General features: G+C 44.6%; 1 protein-coding gene across 1 annotated transcript in view; it reads right to left on the bottom strand.

Moving 5' to 3' along the window:
- Positions 1-20,553, bottom strand: part of Itpr2 (inositol 1,4,5-trisphosphate receptor type 2) — a 391,594-nt gene that overhangs the window by 104,405 nt on the left and 266,636 nt on the right. Inside the window, 5 exon segments of the mRNA XM_038317812.2 lie at positions 8,224-8,346; positions 10,876-10,971; positions 14,699-14,809; positions 17,229-17,429; positions 19,711-19,967. Of these exon segments, the coding sequence (XP_038173740.1) occupies positions 8,224-8,346; positions 10,876-10,971; positions 14,699-14,809; positions 17,229-17,429; positions 19,711-19,967 (788 nt within the window).

Here is a 20,553-nt window from a genome sequence, read left to right as displayed (position 1 = left end):
ATTACTACACATTAGCATCAGAAGGCAGAAGCTGGGAAGAGGTGAGCTGCTTCAGTCTCCAGGGAAACACTTTAAGGCAGTCTGAGTGATATACACACTTCCTCTGATTTCAGGATATTTAGAATAATTTATATGCATAGCCCTTCAAATGAGAACAGCTCAAGCAATTGCAGCAATGAAATGGAATTTTTTTAGGGGAAAATGACTTAATGAAGACTATCAGATATCTAGAAAATGCCAGTATAACAAAGTATCCCGGTGCATGAAGCAGGAAAGGAAGCCACGCCTACCATCCCCTGACTCCACCCCTTCCCAGAGTGCCTTGGTTAGTGCCAAGTGACAATCCTGGTGACTGAAATATGGATACCAAGTGCTGGCATTTTCCTTTGGGAGGAGAACAGCATACAACTCACTGATATCTCCAGCATTCCTACAAGACTTTGTGAATGCAGGGGTATAAGCACATGTGCCTACACAGATGTGCACCTAGGTGTGTACATACATGTGCACATGTGGAGTCCAGAGACCATCGTCAGTAAGACCACTCCACTGTTACCCACATTATATTTTTGAGCAGGTTCTCTTGATGAATCTGGAGCTCATTAATTCAGCCAGCCTGGCTGGACAATGAACTCCAGGGAGCTGTTTCCTCCACCCCAATTGTTGAGGTTAGAGACATGCATCATCTCCCCACAGACTCTGAATCCTGTGGATGTAGCTGAAGTCAGCATGGATGTGAGGGAGAAGAAGAGCTGGCCTCTTAGCCACAGCTGCTGCATTGCTGGACTTCAGATGAGGGCTCTGATAAGCATGTCACAGAAAGAAAGATGCTGCTAACAGAAGGTAGCCAGTAAACCTGCTTCTCCTGAGCTTGCCTTCACGATCCTTGCACCCAGTTCAATTTCATTCCACTTCCCCCTTTGTGCATTTTTATTGCTTCTGCTAACTATGAACTCGGAGGTGACACAAATGCTGAAACCCAGACTCTTAGATGTTCAGTGAGTGGTATTTGGTGCTTACTAAAAGGATTTAAATCTAACATAGCCAAGCTTGTTTTTTTTTTCTCATTTTACTTTTATTATTTTGGAAATTTTCTTTAAAAAACAGAAAGAACTCATGAGTACCCATATTTGTGAGTTTTCTATTAATTAAATATCCAAGGCACTATTCACAAACAGTTAAATGTGCATAAACAATTGGATATGCACAATTGAATATGCATAAGCAATTGAATATGTGTGAACTGAGTGTGCACAAACAAATAAGCACAATGACTGAATATTTATAAACAATTGCATATGAATAAACAACCAAACACACATAAACTAATACACAGGAAATAATTGGAAGTAATTCTAGTAGTATGCATAGCATTTATTAGCTACTGAATTTAATCTATGGCCAATCAAATACTTGGCAGTTAGCAACTGAAGAAAGGGTTTATTTTGGCTCAGGGATTGAGTGTACAGTCCAGTAGGGAAGGCATGGTGGCTGGAGCAGCTTGCAGTTGTAGCAGCAGAAGCATGAGACTGCTTGCTCACATCTGGATGGTTCAAGAAACAGAGACAGGACGGGAAGTAGGGAAGGCTATAGCCTCAAAGTCCACCCACTAACAGATCTACTTCCTCTAGCAAGGTCTCACTTCCCACAGGTGCTACATCTCCCCAAACAGTACCACCACCTGGAGACAGAGTGTTAAAAGCCACACATGCCTGTGTAAAACCCTTCACATCAAAACACAATCTAACACAAATGTAAACATGTGGTTTGGGGAACACGGCAAATGAGATAATGCTAAAACAGTCTATCCAGGATGTAGGGGAGGCAGATGCCAGTTTGAAACAGTAAACACAACTCCAGGAGATGACAGCCCATTGCCTCAAGAGAAAGGTCATCTCATTGGCCCAAATAAGAAAAATGCTCCTCAAGAGGAAAGACAATACAAAGCACTGTCTACTGTCTACACCGAGCTAAATAAAGAGATTGGCAAAGAGTGACTTATGAAATAAAAATAAGCCATCAGTACCAGGTGAGCAAGTTCCCTGCCTGCCCAGTGCAAAGTGCTTCTATTACATCAAACACCATCAACACCCACGCATGCTGCCATGAGTTATTCCTCAGAACTCTCTGTGTCTACTGCTGCAAGGCACTACACTTGGTGTGGGACTAGGAAAGAAAAGAAAAAAGGTATCTTGTCAGCATTAAAGGATGCTAATGTTATACTCTGAGGACAGGAGTTATCACTAATTTTGACCACAGTAACAATGACAATAGGAAAAAGTCTGCATTTGGATTTTATTATTATACATAAACTACCGAATCCCAAGCCTGAGAGCATATCACTTCCTTGTCACCTCTTCCACCATGCACATGACATTTCTTAAGTGACTATGACTGGATATCACAACGATGTCCACTTGATTCAGCTAGTGTAGCCTTTGTCATATAGGCCTAAGTGGACATGATGGCGATTCCTATGCCGAGTCCTGAGAGTAACACCAGACTCTAGAGCCTTCTCCTGGGAGCAGATCTATCTGCCTCAACCAACCTCTCCCCTCACCCGATGCCCACACGCAAACGTCTTGGACTGTTTCCATTTCAACACAGCATCTTTATGGCAGTTTCTCATCTCCCTCTCCTTCCAGAATTCTCTTCCTTGGGAGCTTCTTGATTTATCTTTTCATCTCAGCAACTAGCATGACGCCGGACTTGAGTAGTTATTGAAATCAATAGCCACTACCTTGTGATAAATGAACTCCCCAAATGAACTGAATGGGATGAATACTCATAGCTGGTTGGGGTAGACCAACATTTGGGTCTCATTTTCCCCTGTAGACACACTGAGCTCAGGCCATTCAGAAGCCATTGAGCCGCACCTTGTAAGGGTTTCCCGTCCATTTCATGTGCTTTCATTTTTCTCTCCGAGATCCAGCTTCAGTTTCAAATCCTCAGAGAAAGTCCTCCAGATGGCCCCATCTCCAGCAAATCCCATTCTCAGCTTTACCACACCCTGTTCCCCACCAGTGTATGGCTGATACCATGGTCTGCTAATTGTGACATGTTTGTCTCTCTTCCGCTGTTCCTAGTCCAAGAGCAAATTGTCCCATAACTGATCTGTCATCGTTACCACCCTGTAAGACTGTGTCATGGTTCCTGGCAGCCAGACAGCTTGCTCATCTACACAACTCAGTGATTGAGGAATGTGGGCGCTAGGTTTGACCTGTGGTAAGCTATGGCTCCTGGCTGCCCTTAGCTAGGTTGGCCTGTTCCATGTCTTTACATTTTTTAAATGAGTTGTCAACTTTTAAAGATGAGATTTCACAATTTAAAAAAAAAATTAAAAATTCAGGCTTCTTTTGAAGTTCTGGAAGGAGTAGAAAGAACACCAGGTCTGAGATCCCAACTGGTGAGCTGGCAGAGGCGCATACCAGCATCTTGCTTGAGGGAGGAGCATCAGGCCTCCCAGGTCTGCCCTGGCTCAGATCGCTCACACACACACACACACACACACACACACACACAAAGCCTCAGGCTGGTCTGTATTTTGGTCTCCATCTCTTCTTCAGAATCTTCCACTCTTGCATTCCTGCACAGAGCTACCACGGCCTCTCCATCAAAACTCAGACTGTGCCTTCTGGGATGAGTCAGAACTGGAACCTACCATCTCAGCTTGGCATGGTGGCACACACGTGATCCAAACAATTGGAAACCTGACACAGGAAGACTGCTCCAAGCCCCAGACTAGCCATGGCTGTGTAGTGAGACCTTATTTTTTAAAATCAAAGACCAAGAAAAACATCTTCTCATCTATGTATGATGACAGAAGAGAACTATGTGATTAAATACAAAAGTAGGATTCATCATGTGTTCACTGAAATTCCAGGGGAGTGTCTAACAGATTTAAGCTGACAGACAAAAAGGATATCAAAATCCCGAAAGGCCAATGAATTGGAAAATAGATATAATCAATATGATAGATGAATGGCTATGAATGGTTTAATTCTTAATTAAAATTCTATAAGGCAAAGGAGACCTGATAAAAGATAAATATACCTGCAAGCAATTCATAGGAGAAATACAAGCAATCAAAGAACCAAAGAATGCACAGACAGATGCTCCATTTCAAAAGCTCCTTAAAGCAGCAGTGCTCAACCTGTGGGTCACGACCCCTTGGGAGTCAAATAACCCTTCTACAGCGGCTGCCTGAGATCGTCAGAAAACACAGATATTTATATTACAATTCATCACCGTAGCAAGATTACAGTTATGAAGTAGCAATGAAAATAATTTTATGGTTGGGGCCACCACGACGTGAGGAACTGTATGAAAGGGTTGCAGCGTCAGGAAGGCTGAGAGCCACTGCAAAGGAAGTGACTACAAGTGAGATCTCCATTTTCGTGTCACACACAGATGTCGAGAACGGGAGGCTGTGGACTGAGAGCTACACTCCTGACTCTAGCAGTTCTGCAAAGTTTTCTTTGAATGGTACTAAGTTTCGCAAAGCGTATCAAGAGCCATAGAGTGGCCCCTATGACCCAGTAATTGAACTTCTTGATTTTACCCTAGGAAAACCACCAGGACAGTGGACAAAGATTTATGTGTGAGGGCATTAATCACAACATAATTCATAATATCAAATATATTTGAAATCTAAATACTTAACAATAAAGAGTGATTCAATAAATTATAGAACATTTGAATGATGTCTAATTATGCAGACATTAAAATTACATGTTCAAAGGCCATTTACTGATTCAGGGAAAACGCTCATGGAAAAATTGAAAGCTTGCATTTTGAGAAGATTTTCATGTAACTAATCAAAGTGACTATTATTTTTATTTTCCACTGACTTTCTGTTTAATGCGTCTTCCTGCCCACAAAGCATCTAACATTTCTTCATCCATTTCTTTTATTTCGCTCTGTTATTTTGTGTTTTGAGACAGGGTCTCATGCTGGCACCTAGGCTGACCTAGAACTCACAACAGTCCTCCTGCCTCAGCCTCCTGAGTTACGAGATTATCACGGCAGGAGCCATGATGCCCTGCCCTCTCCATTTATTTCAGGTAAGAGTCAAATGGAGAGACTCAGACAACAACGGGACAATTGGTGATGGAGCTAAAGAGGTGATCCAGCTTAACGTATGATGAACGCATATGAAAGAGTAAGAAATGTACTAGACGGTGGGTGGTAACTGCTTCAAAAGAAACCTCAAACAGGGAAGGGATGGGGAAGAAACAAAACGTGAAACAGCAAGACCAGGGCTCAGAAGAGATCGAGAGACAGGAAGAGCCAGCACATGCGGCTGAGCGGTGAAGAAATTCACAGCACAACACTGCAGAATCAAAGCTGAAGAAATTCCCTGTGTGATGTATTAATAGCTTTATGCAGATTAGACAAGACACTTACAAGAAGCATTATTTGTTTCTTGTAACACTGACCACAGGAAGGGCCCAGAGGGATGTCAGGGTGGAAAAGCAGAACCATGTCCCTGCCACGAAAAGCGTCATCAACAAAAACCGAAAGTCTGATAGCACCAAAATAAACCGTCTGTGCAGCAGATGATGATGGTGAAGCCGGGAGGAAGGGCAGCTTGGTTCTCGAATGACTGGGCGGTGGAGAGGCAGGGCTTAAATCTGCAAGGTCATCAGCTGCCCGAGTGCCATGCTCCGGCCTCAGAGCCTGGATCCGTCCTGCACGCTTCTGCATGGCACTGCACAGCTGCTCCCCTTCTGAAGAACAGCTGGCCACCCTGTACTCATTTCATGACACCTCAGTGTAGGAGCTGTCTACACGGCAGGTTCACAAGGAACCAGATAACATCCCAGCCCAAAGCCAGTCATGACCCACACTCGTAATCGAAAGAGCCCAATGTGAGTGAAAACTGCTAACATCTCAAGGAAAACCGGTGACATAATCAATTCCATAAGGAAAACAACATGCTGACGGGGAACAATTCCTTGTGGCACTAAAGGGAAGACGCAGATGGCAACTATACCGTCAGTTACACACACCAGCAGAGTTAGAACTGAAGGGGGGGGGGGGGGGTCTGCGCCTGATTCCGCTCCTGCAAGATCTCTGGTTTCTAAACGGGACCTGTTCGGACTCAGATAAATCACAAGGCTGATGCGTTCGGCAGTTCAGAACCCACTTCCTCCCTTACTCAGCTGGGTCCTTCTCCCTCCGGAAGCCTGGCTTCCTTAACACATCTACCCAGCATATCCTCACAGCTCTGCAAACGACTGGAGAGGTTTTATAAAAGCCCTCTGTAGAACCCCAGCCATTTCCGCATTCGCTGCTTCCCTAATCTCTGCAAGTTGCTTTTGACCCCTGATCGCCCTTTGACAGCTTGAATGTCTGGCTCTTTCATCTTTGGACGCTTCTGTTCTCTCCAAGAACAGATCTGTTCTCCAGCTCACGCCAATCAAAACCAGTGGCCTTCCTGCCATCTGTGTTTCTCCTGCCGCCAGTTTGCCTTCCACACATCTGTTCTAGTCATGCATCCTCCTTCCCTCTAAGACCAGCTCACGCATTTGCATTTGCTGCTCTTGGGCTTCAGTCTACTGAAACGGAGCTGACCTAATCTGAATCTTGATGAACATCTTTGATGTTCCAGTTGCCCATGTTCCTGCTGGTGTCTTGAGACTTCACGGGTATGGGGGTTTGTCTGGCTCCAATGCCTGCAATTCTGTTGGTGCTCAGGCGAGTTTAGGCTGACTGAAGATTTATGCCCTAGAGCATGCATACAGGGCCAGGTCTGAGGCATGCAGCTAATCACCCATGCTGGGGGACAGCCTTCGCCAACAAGGAAGGAGCAGCTTCCAGTGAAGACTATGCAGGTGGTTCTAGTCCTCATAGGAAGACCTTCTGGGGCTTGCTCTGCCCTAGTTTTCTCTGTCACCTCCCCTGAAGGTGTTGCAGACTCTGAGGTGACCCTCTGCCCAGACACACAATGTCCCTGTGCTCCTGTGTTCCTCTAGCATGTCATGGGATTTTAAGTCCTGGCTGGGAGTCATTTTTTTTCTGTTCACACTCAAGTTCAAGTTCTCTACTCATTCTTTTTTTATTTTTCCTAGCTTGAATCAACTTCTACCACCTGACTTTTCTTTCTCTGAAATGGGACTTCCCCACATCCTGAGTCTCTGTCTTTCCACTTCCTTCTGCTTGTCTCTCGGCTTGGCTTTTCGTTCCTCAATGCCTAAAATGCCTTTCCGTCTGCACAGCTGTAGCTCGGATGCTCTCGCCCTGTGGACGGACAGACTACGAGAATCCTGCAAGTCTCAGGGTGCTGACCGTATCAGAGGAGCAGCAACCCTGAGCTGCAGTTTTCACAATCGGAGTCCTTCCTTGAAGACTAAAACATTGTTCAAGGTTCTATCCAGTAGATGGTCATATGACAGGCACAGGGAATACCTAGAGAGCAACCTTTAAAACTAAATCTATTCAGAATCTGACGCTCCCTCCACCAATATTTATTTCATCAACAGATAAGATGAATGGGAAAGCAGACAGGAGAGACGGCAGGTGGAAGGAGGCACCTGGGAAGTCTGAGACACGTTCAAAGCCCGAACTTTATCCCCTCAAAATGATGGGGCCATTGGAGACAAAAATCAAGCCAACATGTGCATATTTCAAGCTTTATATTTTAAACCTATCTGTGTTAGATGATGTGAGTTTCAATTTGACCATGTTTGTGAGTTTGAGCTTATCAAACCAATGCTCATCAAATAGTGGTACTTACAAGCGATGAAATGGAAGCGTCACTGAAGAAATTTAATACTTAGTTTATAGATGCTAGAAGTCCAGCGGAAAGCGCTTAGAGCTGCAAACTTAATGGCCTCGACTAAGAACTTGTCAACCTATGCCTGAAGGGCAGAGCTCTCTCTGGATCAACCATGGCTACCTGGCAGAACACCCCTACCCACCTCTTTACACCCTGCCTCCTCAGCAGCCGGCCTTCCCTCTCCTGAGGCTCTGGGGTGAGACACTTTCTTCTTCCAGGCCCAGAAGTCTTCTCCCAAGCCTCTTTAACTTGTCAAAGGCTCCCTAGTGGACCCTGAATTGCATAATTGGGCATTCTGAGGACTTACTGTTCTCTCTAACTGAAACCAAGGAGGGCAGGTGCTGAATAAATAAGGATATCAGAAGGAAGAAATATAATAATAAGCCATCAGCATAAGACACAATGACCAGGCAAGCAAGATATATGTAGATAAAAATGCGCACCTGATGGGCCAGAATGTAGATGTTGTGACCAACGTCCTTTGGAGAAACACCGTCATCCCCTCCCTCCTCGTCCCCATGGTCACTTTCCAGTCCTTGGTTATAGGCTTGCTTCATCACATCCACCTAGCAATAAATAATGAACAAACAGTCAGAACAGGGTCTGAAAGGCGGCAGCAACTCATCAAATTGTTAGTGAGCTATAACTTAAAATTCGCAAGTTTCGTGGCAGACAAAACTATAAAAGCTGTAAGTGAACAAATACCGCATTTTCTCCCATATCCAGACTCGAGATCTAAGTGTGTGCGCGTGTCTCTCTGTAGGCTGTGAAGGTAGACGGGACTGTGAGGAGAGAGAACGAGAGCTAACAAGCGGAGAGCGGGTAAGACGGGGTAACAGAGTACACGTGAGATGAAAGGCAGGCATCTGAGACCGGGAGCCAGCAAAGGGGAAGACAGGGTCGGCAGCGTGGAGGCGATTAGGCAGGGAAAGGATAATGGCGTATCCCTCATCTCCGACGTCAACTAGAGAGCCTAGATTGATCTGAGGGAGCTTCACTGGGGAGACTGCCTCCTCCCTCAGATTGGCCTCTGGGGCATTTTCTTTTTCGGGAATTAATGTGGGAAGGCCGTGCTCACTGGGGGCGCTAACATCCCTAAGCAGATCTGACCTAGGCTGTAGAAGAAAGGCCAGTGAATGTGAGCCTGGGCCTGAGCCAGCAAGGAGCTTTCCTCTGGTTCCTGTCCTGACTTTCCTCAGTGATGGACCAACCTGCAAGTGTGAGTCAAATAAACGCTTCCCTCCCCAAGTTGTGCTTGGTCATGATGCTTATCACAGCAGGAGAAATCTAATGAGTACAATATATTTGTGCAAAAAAAAAATGCCATAATAAAACTAATGTTAGTTTTATATAACAGAATATATATAACTAATATATATACTAACAGAAAATGATTTTAGAGATATTCTTGAAAACCACAGTTATTTAAATGAACATGGAATCATTTTGTGACAATGTTCCATGTTTACCTGGAACACTCTGTTTCTATCTTTGGACACTAATGCTCTGAAGTCTCCAGGATTTAAGTGAATTTGGAATCTGGAGAAACCCACTATTTATTGAGCATTCAAGAGGGAGCTGGAGACAGGGTGCTGGCCCCAGTACTGGGCACTGGAGAACCCACAGTGGGCAAGGAGAGGTCTCTGCTCAAGGGTCAGCAGGGGGTGAGCGGCGCACTGTTCCCATGACAACAGGCCTGGGCATCTAACTCAGTTTGAGGGGGAGTCAGAAAGGAGGGAGCAGATGATAGAACGGGTGTTAATGCCAAAGGATACTCTCTTCAAAGTGAGTGCACAGAGCTTTGTCAAAGAGTACATACTCAGTATCCCACCTAACCAGAGGACAGGGAGTCCACAGTCCTTACTCTACTGCCCGTGGAGACAGAGGTGCTCACTGAGTAATGTGAAGCTGAACTGCCTATCTTCTCTCTCTGCCTATCCTTCCTGACTCCATTCTTCACAGGGACTCCAGCACACATGGCTCCAGCCTCCACAGACTGCCCTGCAGCACCAGCAGCGTCCCTGATGTGAGGGGACTTTGTCATGGGAGCACCGAGCAGCACCATTTGAGCATGCTCCACGGGTATCTGGCATGCCTGAATGACATCATAGTTTGTGTGGCAGAGGCAAAAAGGAATAGAGCTTTAAAGTGGCACTCCGTGAAGTCTCCTTCTGTCTCTCAGACTCCATTCATGAGAACGATTCACAAAACATGCAAACCAAATTCATCTGTGTTTTTAGGCAAGTACAAACAAAACACGGGGTGTGGTAAACCAGCTCTTTAGGCCTTCCTTATGCACCGCCATCCCTGGGTGTCCCTCCCTGGGGAACGGGCTTCCGTAGCTCCTGAGGATCCCAAGTTCTGTGCATACTCAAGTCCCGCTACAAACCAGAGCAATCTGCGTGTACTGTGCACATGCACACACCTTCCTGTCTACTCAAAATCATCTCTAGGTGGCTGACAGTATGTAACGTAAGGCAAACATTATGTGAATCGTTGCATTGATAGGAAAAGAACAAGGTAAGAGTCTGTAGGTGTTGGTCTGTAGGCTCGGCCCACAGATTGTCAAACTGTAGGGCTGAGCCCACAATACTAACAGCCAACTGTACCCAGAAATCACTAAACTAAAGTCAAGATAATTCTTTTTTTTTGACAAAACGCATTTGTATATAATTAAGTAGAGTGTGGAAATTTAGCTAAGAAACATGCTTAAAGTGGATAAAACTATCAAAAGCAGGCTGAACCGATAGTTCAGGATTAAGTATACTTCCTCCTCTTGCAGAGGACCCGAGGTCAGTTCCCAGCACCCACATCCGGGTACTTACAACAGCCTGTAACTTTGGCTCCAGGAGATCTGACACATGTTTCTGGCCTCCAAGGGCAGCAGAACACACATTACAAACATATACACAGACACACACATACACATAAATAAAAGCAGAAAAATAATTCTAAAATAAAACCTAGTGAATCCACAGGTCAGAGTCACTTGGGCCTTTACCACCCTCCCCTGCAGAGGCCATGGTGCTCCTGCCAGGCTCGCTGGGGCAGCGGGAGATGCTACCCTGACAGACAGCCTGGGCAAGCGCGCTTACCAGTTCTTTGGGTCTCATGTTGAAGAGAATTCTCTCTGCGTTCTCGCTGTCATGTCTGCTCTCCATGATGGCCAGCAAAAGCTTGGAGGCGTTGTTCTGGGGACAAGAACCGGGTGAGAACACACTCAGTTCACAGAGATCAACAGCCCTCTGCATCTGTGCTGGCTGAGATCACCGGGCCCTATTTTGTTTTCTCAATCAGGAGAAATATGAAACTTCTTTATTTACTTTGTCTTACTAATGGAAAGTAGGGTATTTTACAAGTCATTAAAGATGGGGGATATTTTTTGAGGATTTTTTTTTACCCCAAGACAGGGTTTCTCTGTGTAGTCCTGGATGTCCTAGAGCTCACTCTGTAGCCCAGGCTGGCCTCAAAGTCACAGAGATCTGCCTGACTCTTCCTCCCGAGTGCTGGGATTAAAGGTGTGCACCACCACTGCCTGCCCGATGGGGAATATTTTTAAATTACAGGTGTTTTAAATGGAAGACTGACTAGATACTACATTAAATAGAAATACATTTTCTTCCAGTGTTTTTAAAATTGGATTTCTGTGATGACATCTTAATAAACAATCAGATGAACAGGAATCAGTGACATTTTGTGGACATGGTGCGTATATAATTTAAAGAACAGAGTACAGCCATTTTAAAAACAAAGTAATAATAGTAGCAGCATATTGAAATGTTACATAGATTTGTGAATCATCAATGAGAACTAATATATGAAGTTCTAAATTCCCAAGTTAGAAATATGAAGATTATTTCCTGATAGCTCACTTAATTCATCACGTTTATTAACATTAAGACTATTCTCTTAATAAAGAGTGAAAGCGGTGTGTGCTCCAGGATGCTGCTTCATATACTGCTACTTAAGATTGCAAAGTACGAAGTAATTTTCAGTCTTAAACCAGTACCAGAGAGTCACCACAGGAAACACTGCTACTCCATACAGACTCCTGATGTGTGTGTGTGTGTGTGTGTGTGTGTGTGTGTGTTTGTCTGTGTGTGTGTATGAGAGAGTGGGGTGAAGGGATTTAAAGGCATGTCTAAGAGACTCAGAGTCCACGTGTTTTTAGAGTGAAATAATTAAGCTGAATCGTGTTTGGCGTAGGCAGACAAAGCACTAATTGATGAGACTGTGTAAACTAACTCTGGTTTGATTGGGTCCCACGTTCTATCCAGTGCTCCCTAATGATCCTGAAGGTAACAAGGATGGTTGATGATGGGTCACACCAATGAGACAGCCACCACGAAAGATTTCAGTGCAGGAAATGGGGTTCTATTTTTTTTTCCTATTCCGTTTTTGAGTTTTATGAATATTTTCAAATCCTATGAACCACTTTTATAACCTAGGTTCCAAGCAATAGATGTTTAAATCATGGCTTAGGGATTAGAGGTGATAGAGAACCCTTAGAGTCAAATGAGCAGACCGCACAGAATTCAGGTAACACCTTGACAGGACGGGGTGTGTTCTCAAATGAGCCGTGCTCTGCAGGGCCAATAGAACAGGACTCTAAAATGTCTCCAGTTTCTCAATGCCATTGGCTGTGTGGTGCATTTAACCAATTTTCTTTCTCATACTTTGTGAGAATAGAAAGAAATCTTGCCAATGCATCCTGAACTCTGAACCAATTTAGAAGTTCATGCACCTGGGTATACTGAAAAGCCTAAGCACTCCTGCTAACGGGATTTTCCTTCGAGGGGAAGCTGGAGTCTTTCTAAACAAAACACAGACATGCACCTCTTACCAAACGTGGCATTTGGCAGTCACAGGTCAGTAACAAAAACCAGAATACAGACTGAAGGATGAGACACGCATCTGAGACGTTCATTAAGCCATAGATTAAATGAGTATATAAAGCACATTTAAAACTGTAGTTTGTATCATATTGCATTTAAATTATATTAAGTCATATGATATACACTTATAGTGCTATGCTATATTGAAGGTATGTTACTAAAATTATGGATAACTAAGCCATCAAATCCAGGAGCCAGTGTCACTAACTGATTTATTATTTAAAGAGCCTCATCTCGTGTGTCCTTAAACTTGCCAACGTGAATAATTCTCACATAACGTGTATAATTCTCATATAAGCCTCATCTCGTAAGTGTCCCTAAACTTGCCAACGTGGATAATTGTGCCTCACAGCTGCTCTCTTATCAGGCAATAATAAACACAAAATCTTTAGATTTAAAGAGTATACTCACTTCAGATTTTAAGTTTAAAGCCATATTTGAGGTGTTTCAAGAGAAACAAACCCAACTGTTGCTCTGGATGCACGCTGATCTATCTGACTGCCAAATGTTTAAATAAATTGTGCTACTGAAATAAATAAAAATGGAATAATCTGTTTATAAAGCACTTTAATTTGAATACCTAATATTTTGGTTCAGTAAATCATCGTTATTTAATTTTTCAAAGCAAGATCTGGATTTGTAAATAACCCACACACCTACACTCTGTGTTAAGTTGGTGAGTCACTCAATACCTCCCCCACAGAGCCATGTGACTGACAAGCCAGATTTTAGAATTCAGCTTCTAAACAAAGAGCTTCAGAGGCCTCTGGATGCTGTGTCTCTGTGAATTACAGTTAAAACTGAATTTCAGAGAGAATGACAAACTCCTGTTAGCATCTCCTGTTGGGTTGCATGTCACATACACGGGTGCTCACTAACTGAAGCAAAAGCCCGAGGAACAAAGGCAGGAAGGGCACGAAGGGCATGAAGGTGGGCCAGGGTGTGGGTGAGGGTAGTGGGGGGTGTTAGATCTTACACACAGTATGGACAAAAGCATTAAATTCACAAACAGAGCCCAGCACAGACTTCACGGTAGTGGATCTGTGTATAACCCACTGTATACAGACAGCATTCTGGATTCCCCTTGGCCACTAACTCGCCTGCCCAATGCTCAGCCTGATTTTCTATCAAGTTGGAGAGGCCCGGCTTTACCAAAAACAAGAGTGTGTTTAGCTGTGTGATGAGCTGATAAGTTTGTTTATATGTGCTGTGCACATGTGTCAGTGCATGTGGAGGCCAGAGGACAAGGTCAGCAGACCCTTAGGTAGGCCGCCTACCTTGTGTGTGAGGTAGGGTCCCTCACTGGCCTACAGTTCACTGGTTACGGGGCTATGCTGGCAGGCCAGAGATTCCCAGAGAGGCCGCTCTTCAGCACTTAGAAGGCCTTTTCAGACGGCTTCTGGGGACCGAACTAGACAGCTGTGCTTACCAAGCTATCCCCTTACAACCCCGTGGGTTTGGTTTAAACCAGTGTACACATTCAACACAATGATGCAGCCTAAAGTAACTTATCTAACTTGAATATCATTTCTTAGCACGTAAGATTTATATAAGTTGTTGTGGTTTTTTTTGTTTGTTTAAGCAAAAATATTTGGATGCCATTATGCTCCTAAGTTTTGATAGAATTTTCTGGAAGTGGATACTAGGCTCAAGATAAACACTATGGTTGGGAGGTGGCTAGATTTAACTAAAATGCAACATTCCTTTATGCTATCTAATTGTGACCACTAGATGAAATTCTCAAGGCAGGGCAGATTAAACACCCATGAGACAGTGGGTATCAAACACTTTCCACTTCTATTTGTAATGAAAAATGGGAAATTAAAACAAGGGAGAGGAGGTAAGGGGCTGCTTCAGCACCTCTAGCAGAGAACCTCACTGTGCCTGTGCCCTGCGGGGGATCACACGTTCCCTGGCTCGCTGAGCGCTGAGCTCGCCCCCTCTCCTGTGGGCACAATCACTTGAAGACTCAGAATTCACTCTGCACGGGAGGTGCGTGTGGAAAGTGCCGGGGTCAGCCTACCTTCAGCTGCAACACCAAGTCCATTCTGTATTTGCCAAGAGGGTTGATGTCACTGAGAATCAGGGAGATGATGATGTCGATCCCATTCGATTCGTGAGTGGCAATGCAGGTCTAGAAAAGGAGATGTCGGTAAAACGGCATGCTGTTTGCTCTCCACACTAGAGACGGCAACAGAAGACCTGAAACTTTAAAATGCTAGGTACATTTGTTGTACAAATGTTGGACAGCTTAATTAGTTTTTTGGGAGGTGGGCTCTATTAATTGACTTGCACTGGTAAATGTCTCTGTGCCCTGAAAAATACCTATCTCTGACACAAAGAATTTCAGAATTTCAAAGTTGACTGGGAAAGTTAAAACTCTTTCCGTCACTACAAAAGGAGATCCTTGAACTCTGAGTTTTAAGGTACAGTAAATCTAAGAGGACAAGAGCACGGGAGATTTTATGTGAATTTCACACGACTCAGAACAGAAGCAACCGTGTGTCCTGAGCAGTGGGAAAGCTCACAGGGTTCTTGAACTCGAGTATTTGAGAAGGGATGTGATTGAGCGGACTACAAAAAACACCGGACAGCGCAACTGCATGCTCTGAGGACGAAGGCCCACTGGGTGAGGATTTCAAGATTTGTTTTATGGAAGCAGTGTGACCAACCCACAGGAGCCTTGACAATCTGACACCCTGGAGAGTCACACAAAGGACTGCCCCAGGCAGCAGGACGGCTTGGGTCTCATACAAGGACATTTGTGTAGGGGAAAGGTATCCCTGTCCAGCCCTGACATTATGTCCTGCGGCTCCTGATCATGAAAGCATCTGCCAAATGGACCTTCCGTGACTTTTCAGAGCATGGGGGTTATCCAGGGAGGGCATGCCATTTTATAGTAAGTTTACTCTGAGAACTTATTTGGTTTCAGCCAAGAGCTTTCAAATTACTCAAGTTCACAGTTACCACAAAGTAGGGAATTTTCTGATAGACTTTTCACAAAGTGGCAAACAGTGAAAGAGATATATATCGCATGCATATTTCCTGCCAGAGAGTTTTATCAACAAGATTGGACTCTGAATTGGTGTACTTTGCACTGACTTTAAACTCGTGGTCAAGGATTGTCTTTATCTTTGTTGCATGAAACTAGAATGCTATCTTGAAAATAAAGGGAAAACACCTACAGGTTCTCTGAGTGTCCTAAACACGTTCCAGAGAAGGAGGTAATCCCCTTGTAGGATCAGCGTATTTCCATCACATGAACCCACGGAGGCATGCATGTCGTGTGTGTGTTCAGACGTGTGTGCACACAGCATGTGTGAGGACAGTCATACAATCTGCACCAGGAAGGCTGACCTTTTCCACGTTTCCTCTCACACAACGCTGATGCTCAGTGTCAATCACATCTCTAACGTTTATGTCCAGAAATGATTGACATGGAGAACTCTGCCCTGAACCTGGCCTGTGCTGGCGGCTCCAAGATGCCTCACAGAGGCCAAACAACTGTCAACATGCCAGATGACATCATCCCCTTTACTCCGTTACATGGTCTGTCTTCTCCCATAATGTGTCTTAGAGCAGAGCAAGGCATTCTGGGAGCCAGAGATGAATGTCTGGTCTCTCATGCTCGCAAGTGCACCAATATCCAAAGGGCTCAGAAAGTCCTCCGTTTTCTGCAGCTCACTGATGGCAGCACTCTAAGACACTGCAAAGTCAGGTGATCTCTGGGTTAGGCACCACTTACCAGCAAAAGGACAGCAGTAAGACCCACTTCATAAGCTCATCGAGTGTGTAACACAAGTGTTAAACTAGTTCACCGTGTGTGTAACATGGGTATCAGACTAGCTCACTGAGTGTGTAACACTGGTATTAGACTAGCTCACTGAGTGTGTAGCAAGGGTATCAGACTAGCTCACTGAGTGTGTAGCAAGGGTATCAGACTAGCTCACTGAGTGTGTAGCAAGGGTATTAGACTAGCTCACTGAGTGTGTAACACGGGTATCAGACTAGCTCCCTGGGTGTGTAACGCGGGTATCAGATTAGCTCACTGAGTGTGTAGTATGGGTATTAGACTAGCTCACTGAGTGTGTAGCAAGGGTATCAGACTAGCTCACTGTGTGTGTAGCAAGGGTATTAGACTAGCTCACTGAGTGTGTAACAAGGGTATTAGACTAGCTCACTGTGTGTAACGTGGGTTTTAGGTTCCCCCTGCACTGCAGTGGAGCCAAAGTCACAGCCAGTTAACCCCACATCTGGAGAGATTCTCTACAGAGAAAAACTGAACACTGGGAAGGAATATAATCTTTCCCTTCTTTTGTAATTCTTTTATCTTAAATAAGTTCACGGGAATCTTCTTTCATAATGGAATCTAAAATGTGGCCTGGCATTTGCTCGTCTACAATTCCACTTCTGCATCTTCTGTAAGAAAAGCGGCAACGCTGGCGGAGCGAGCGGGGAAGACTTCACGGCCCAGGAGGCCGCTCTGCACCTAGCCTGGCACGGGGGCCCCTGAGTCCGGCTCCCGTCCCGGGAAGCTCCGCTGTCATGGTTACCTGGTTTTCGTGGCACGGGCCCTGGCAGTACTCCGTCAAGCTCTCCAGGGTCTGGTTGACCAGCGCTACATTCTTCTCGTTGATGTAGAGCCCCAGCAGGCCCAGGCCGCCCGTGGTGCTCCCGCAGATGCAGTCCAGAAACTGAAGCGTCTCGCACACGAGGTTGTGGTTCGTTTTATTGTTCTGGTTCCTCAAGAAGTTCTGGAGGGGTTAAAGAGGGTGCAGCTAAAGGACCAGGAGCAAAACACAGAGAAGGGGTGTTGGCCACGTCCAGCTATTTCCTCTCTCTCTCTCTCTCTCTCTCTCTCTCTCTCTCTCTCTCTCTCTGTGTGTGTGTGTGTGTGTGTGTGTGTGTGTGTGTGCGCGCGCATATGTGTGTGTATGTGTATGCATGGACATCGTGAGTGAAGGGAGGGGACCAACAAAAGAGGAAGTAATAAGGGAAAAATAATGGGGGTGACAATGTCTACGCAGAATGATACCGGTGAGGATGACAAAATAAAGCATTATTTTTCAGAAGGAGGGAGGCAGAGAAGAAGTTGGGGGGAGGGACGGGGAGAAGAGGAAGGAAGGGAAACTACAGGTGGAATATAAAATAAATAAGTTTTAGAAAAGTAAACTCTATTTTTCATGATAATTTTAAAATAAAAATATTTAGTACGTTTCTATTAAAAGAGAGGCCTCTCGGGTTGTGGCAAAAGCATCTTTAGAACAGGTCATAACAAACACTGCTCCATTGTCATCATTTTAAACCAACAAAGGATGGAAGTAAGTATGAAAAGTAGAAATGATAGGAAAATAAAAAATGTTCGGGGGAGGGGATCCAACTTCCCAATGAACCATCCCCCTATCTTCACTGTGCAGCGGCTGTAAGGCTATGGTCTGAGAAGCATGGAAACCCTATCGAGCTTCTCAGGGACGAGTTCTACTTCTGTGAATGATCCTAAATCTGTACACACACACACACATGAGAGAGAGAGAGAGAGAGAGAGAGAGAGAAAATCTTTACCACACACACACATGAGAGAGAGAGAGAGAGAGAGAGAGAGAGAGAGAGAGAGAGAGAGAGAGAGAGACTCGCTTCTCACTGCCTGTTAGCACAGAAAGTGTCATAGCAAAAGCTGGAGCCTTCTCCCTGGCAGCACGATGGGCTTGGGATCATGGGAAACGAGACTGTATATGATATATATTCTCCTGAACAGGAGAATACATGCATAGATCAATGTTCGTACATCGAATTTTCTAGAAGAAAACAAACTGTTATTTAGTGCACTTCCTTTGGGGAATAAACTAAGGAAAAACAAGAAGAGAAAGGGGGAAAGAGAGGGCATTTTCTATCTTAATGTTATTTGAATTTGTTCTTACTTCTTAGTGTCAAAGTGTCTTCTACAGTACCTGCGCCACACTCCCTCAAATGACATAGCATCAGAGATTACATCATCTGCTCTGCAGTCTATGCCTACACTGTCAGAGTGCGTGGGTTAGAGCGAGCAGGTGGCACACCCTGCAGGAGCTTGATCTAAGCTGTGCAGGCTGGTCCACACGAGTCATACTCCCGGATCATTCCATCCAGAGCATCCCATCGCCATGGGCAATGCTTTGTCTGAACCGCCATCTCCTGCCTTCGGATCCCGTGTTCCAGACAACAGTGAACACGGCGTCTCACTCTGCCACTTTCCGTGTGGACAGACGCTGCTAGAACCAGATGGTCTGGTGGAAATTTAGGGTAAAGATCCTGGGTAGGACCCACTGCAGGAACCCCAGCCAGCTCACCATAATCCATTAATAAAATTACTGCCCAGCTATGCTAGATAGTAGCATGGCTAAGCTGGTTGGCATGGTGGGCATGTGTCATTCCTGGCAGGAATCTGCACAGTGGAAACTCTTCAGGTGAGCATTCTGGCCCTCCCTCAGTCTGGCCAATCAGCTCCTTTTGTGGGCCTTTGCTATGCCGTCATGGGCAACGTATGTAGACAAATACAGTGACAGGCAAAGCTGCGGCATCCCTGGCCCACCCATCTGACAGAGGAGACAGTAGTGATGAGCTACTATGGCATGGGCTACATTAATTTGCAAAGTAACTTTAACTATTACAAGAACGCTTTATATTACTTTGTTTCTAATGAAACATAAATATATATATTGTGCTCAACAACTATGGATTGGGAAAGATGCAAACACCCGAGTCTAAAAATCATGAGAGGCAGACAAGATGAAAACGGTCTTCCTGAACAAACACCACAGAGGGATAGCGGATGGGGTTCAGCCGTGCTAAGATGTGAGTTCTGGACCACAGGGGAACAGTGTGTGGATTAGTTTATTTGTTTTTTTATGCATGAACATTTTTCCTCTTGTTTCTCTTCCTTTCCATTTCAATTTGACATTGGTGTCTTTGTTGATTATTTCTCCAAAATTCCCTCCTAAATCACATATTAGTTTCGCCTGGATCGCTCTACCGCAGGCTACAGAGCTCACCACGTACCTGTAGCTCTCGGTTGTGATTCTCACACAGTAGCTGCAGGAACCTGAGAATGGGCCGCATAATGGTGATGGCGGGGCTCATGGTAACTTCCTCCGCAGACTTTTCCTCTGCACTTCCTGCTTCGGGTCCTGGGCACACAATGTCTATCTCTGGGTCCATTTCTCTTCTGTACACACAGTAGGCTTTGGATGTGGCTGAAGATGCCTCTGTCAGCTGCCCTTTCATTCCCTCTTTCAAATGAAGTGATGGATCTCTCACTGAAAAGCAAGCAATAGTTGGATTTCTGATTTTTTTAATTAAAAAAAATTTAAAAAACCCTGCAATATTGGATTCAAATTTTCCCGCAGCTTAATTTTAAAATTACCTAACAAGAGGTCCAATAATTTCCTTGAAGGAACAACTGAAAACACAGCAGTGAGAAGAAAAGGCCTTCATACTTAACTGGTTTCAGAATTTTCTGGTATACGAATGTATATCACAATGACACATAAGAACATGTACAAACATGTATAAATGACTTTACAAGTATATCGCGAAGGGCGGGAGAGGTGGTGTCTTAGTGGCTTTTCTATTGCTCTGATGAAATACCATGACTGAAAGGGTTACTTTCATATTGTGATAGATATGTCACAAGATTATATATGTATGTATGTATGCGTTGTATTAATAAGATCACATATATACTACACATATACATATATGTATATATTATTAATAGGATTACATAGAGAGAGAGCATATATGTAGCGATAGATCACAGTCTATCACTAAGGGAAATTAGAGCAGAAACTCAAGGCAGGAATTGGGCAGAGGTCATGGAGGAATGTTGCTTACTGGCTTTCT

Source organism: Arvicola amphibius, chromosome 2 (assembly GCF_903992535.2).
Source record: "Arvicola amphibius chromosome 2, mArvAmp1.2, whole genome shotgun sequence".
Taxonomy (NCBI): Eukaryota; Metazoa; Chordata; class Mammalia; order Rodentia; family Cricetidae; genus Arvicola; species Arvicola amphibius.
The sequence above is the reverse complement of the archived record's forward strand: the minus strand, read 5'-3'. Positions and strand labels throughout refer to the sequence as shown.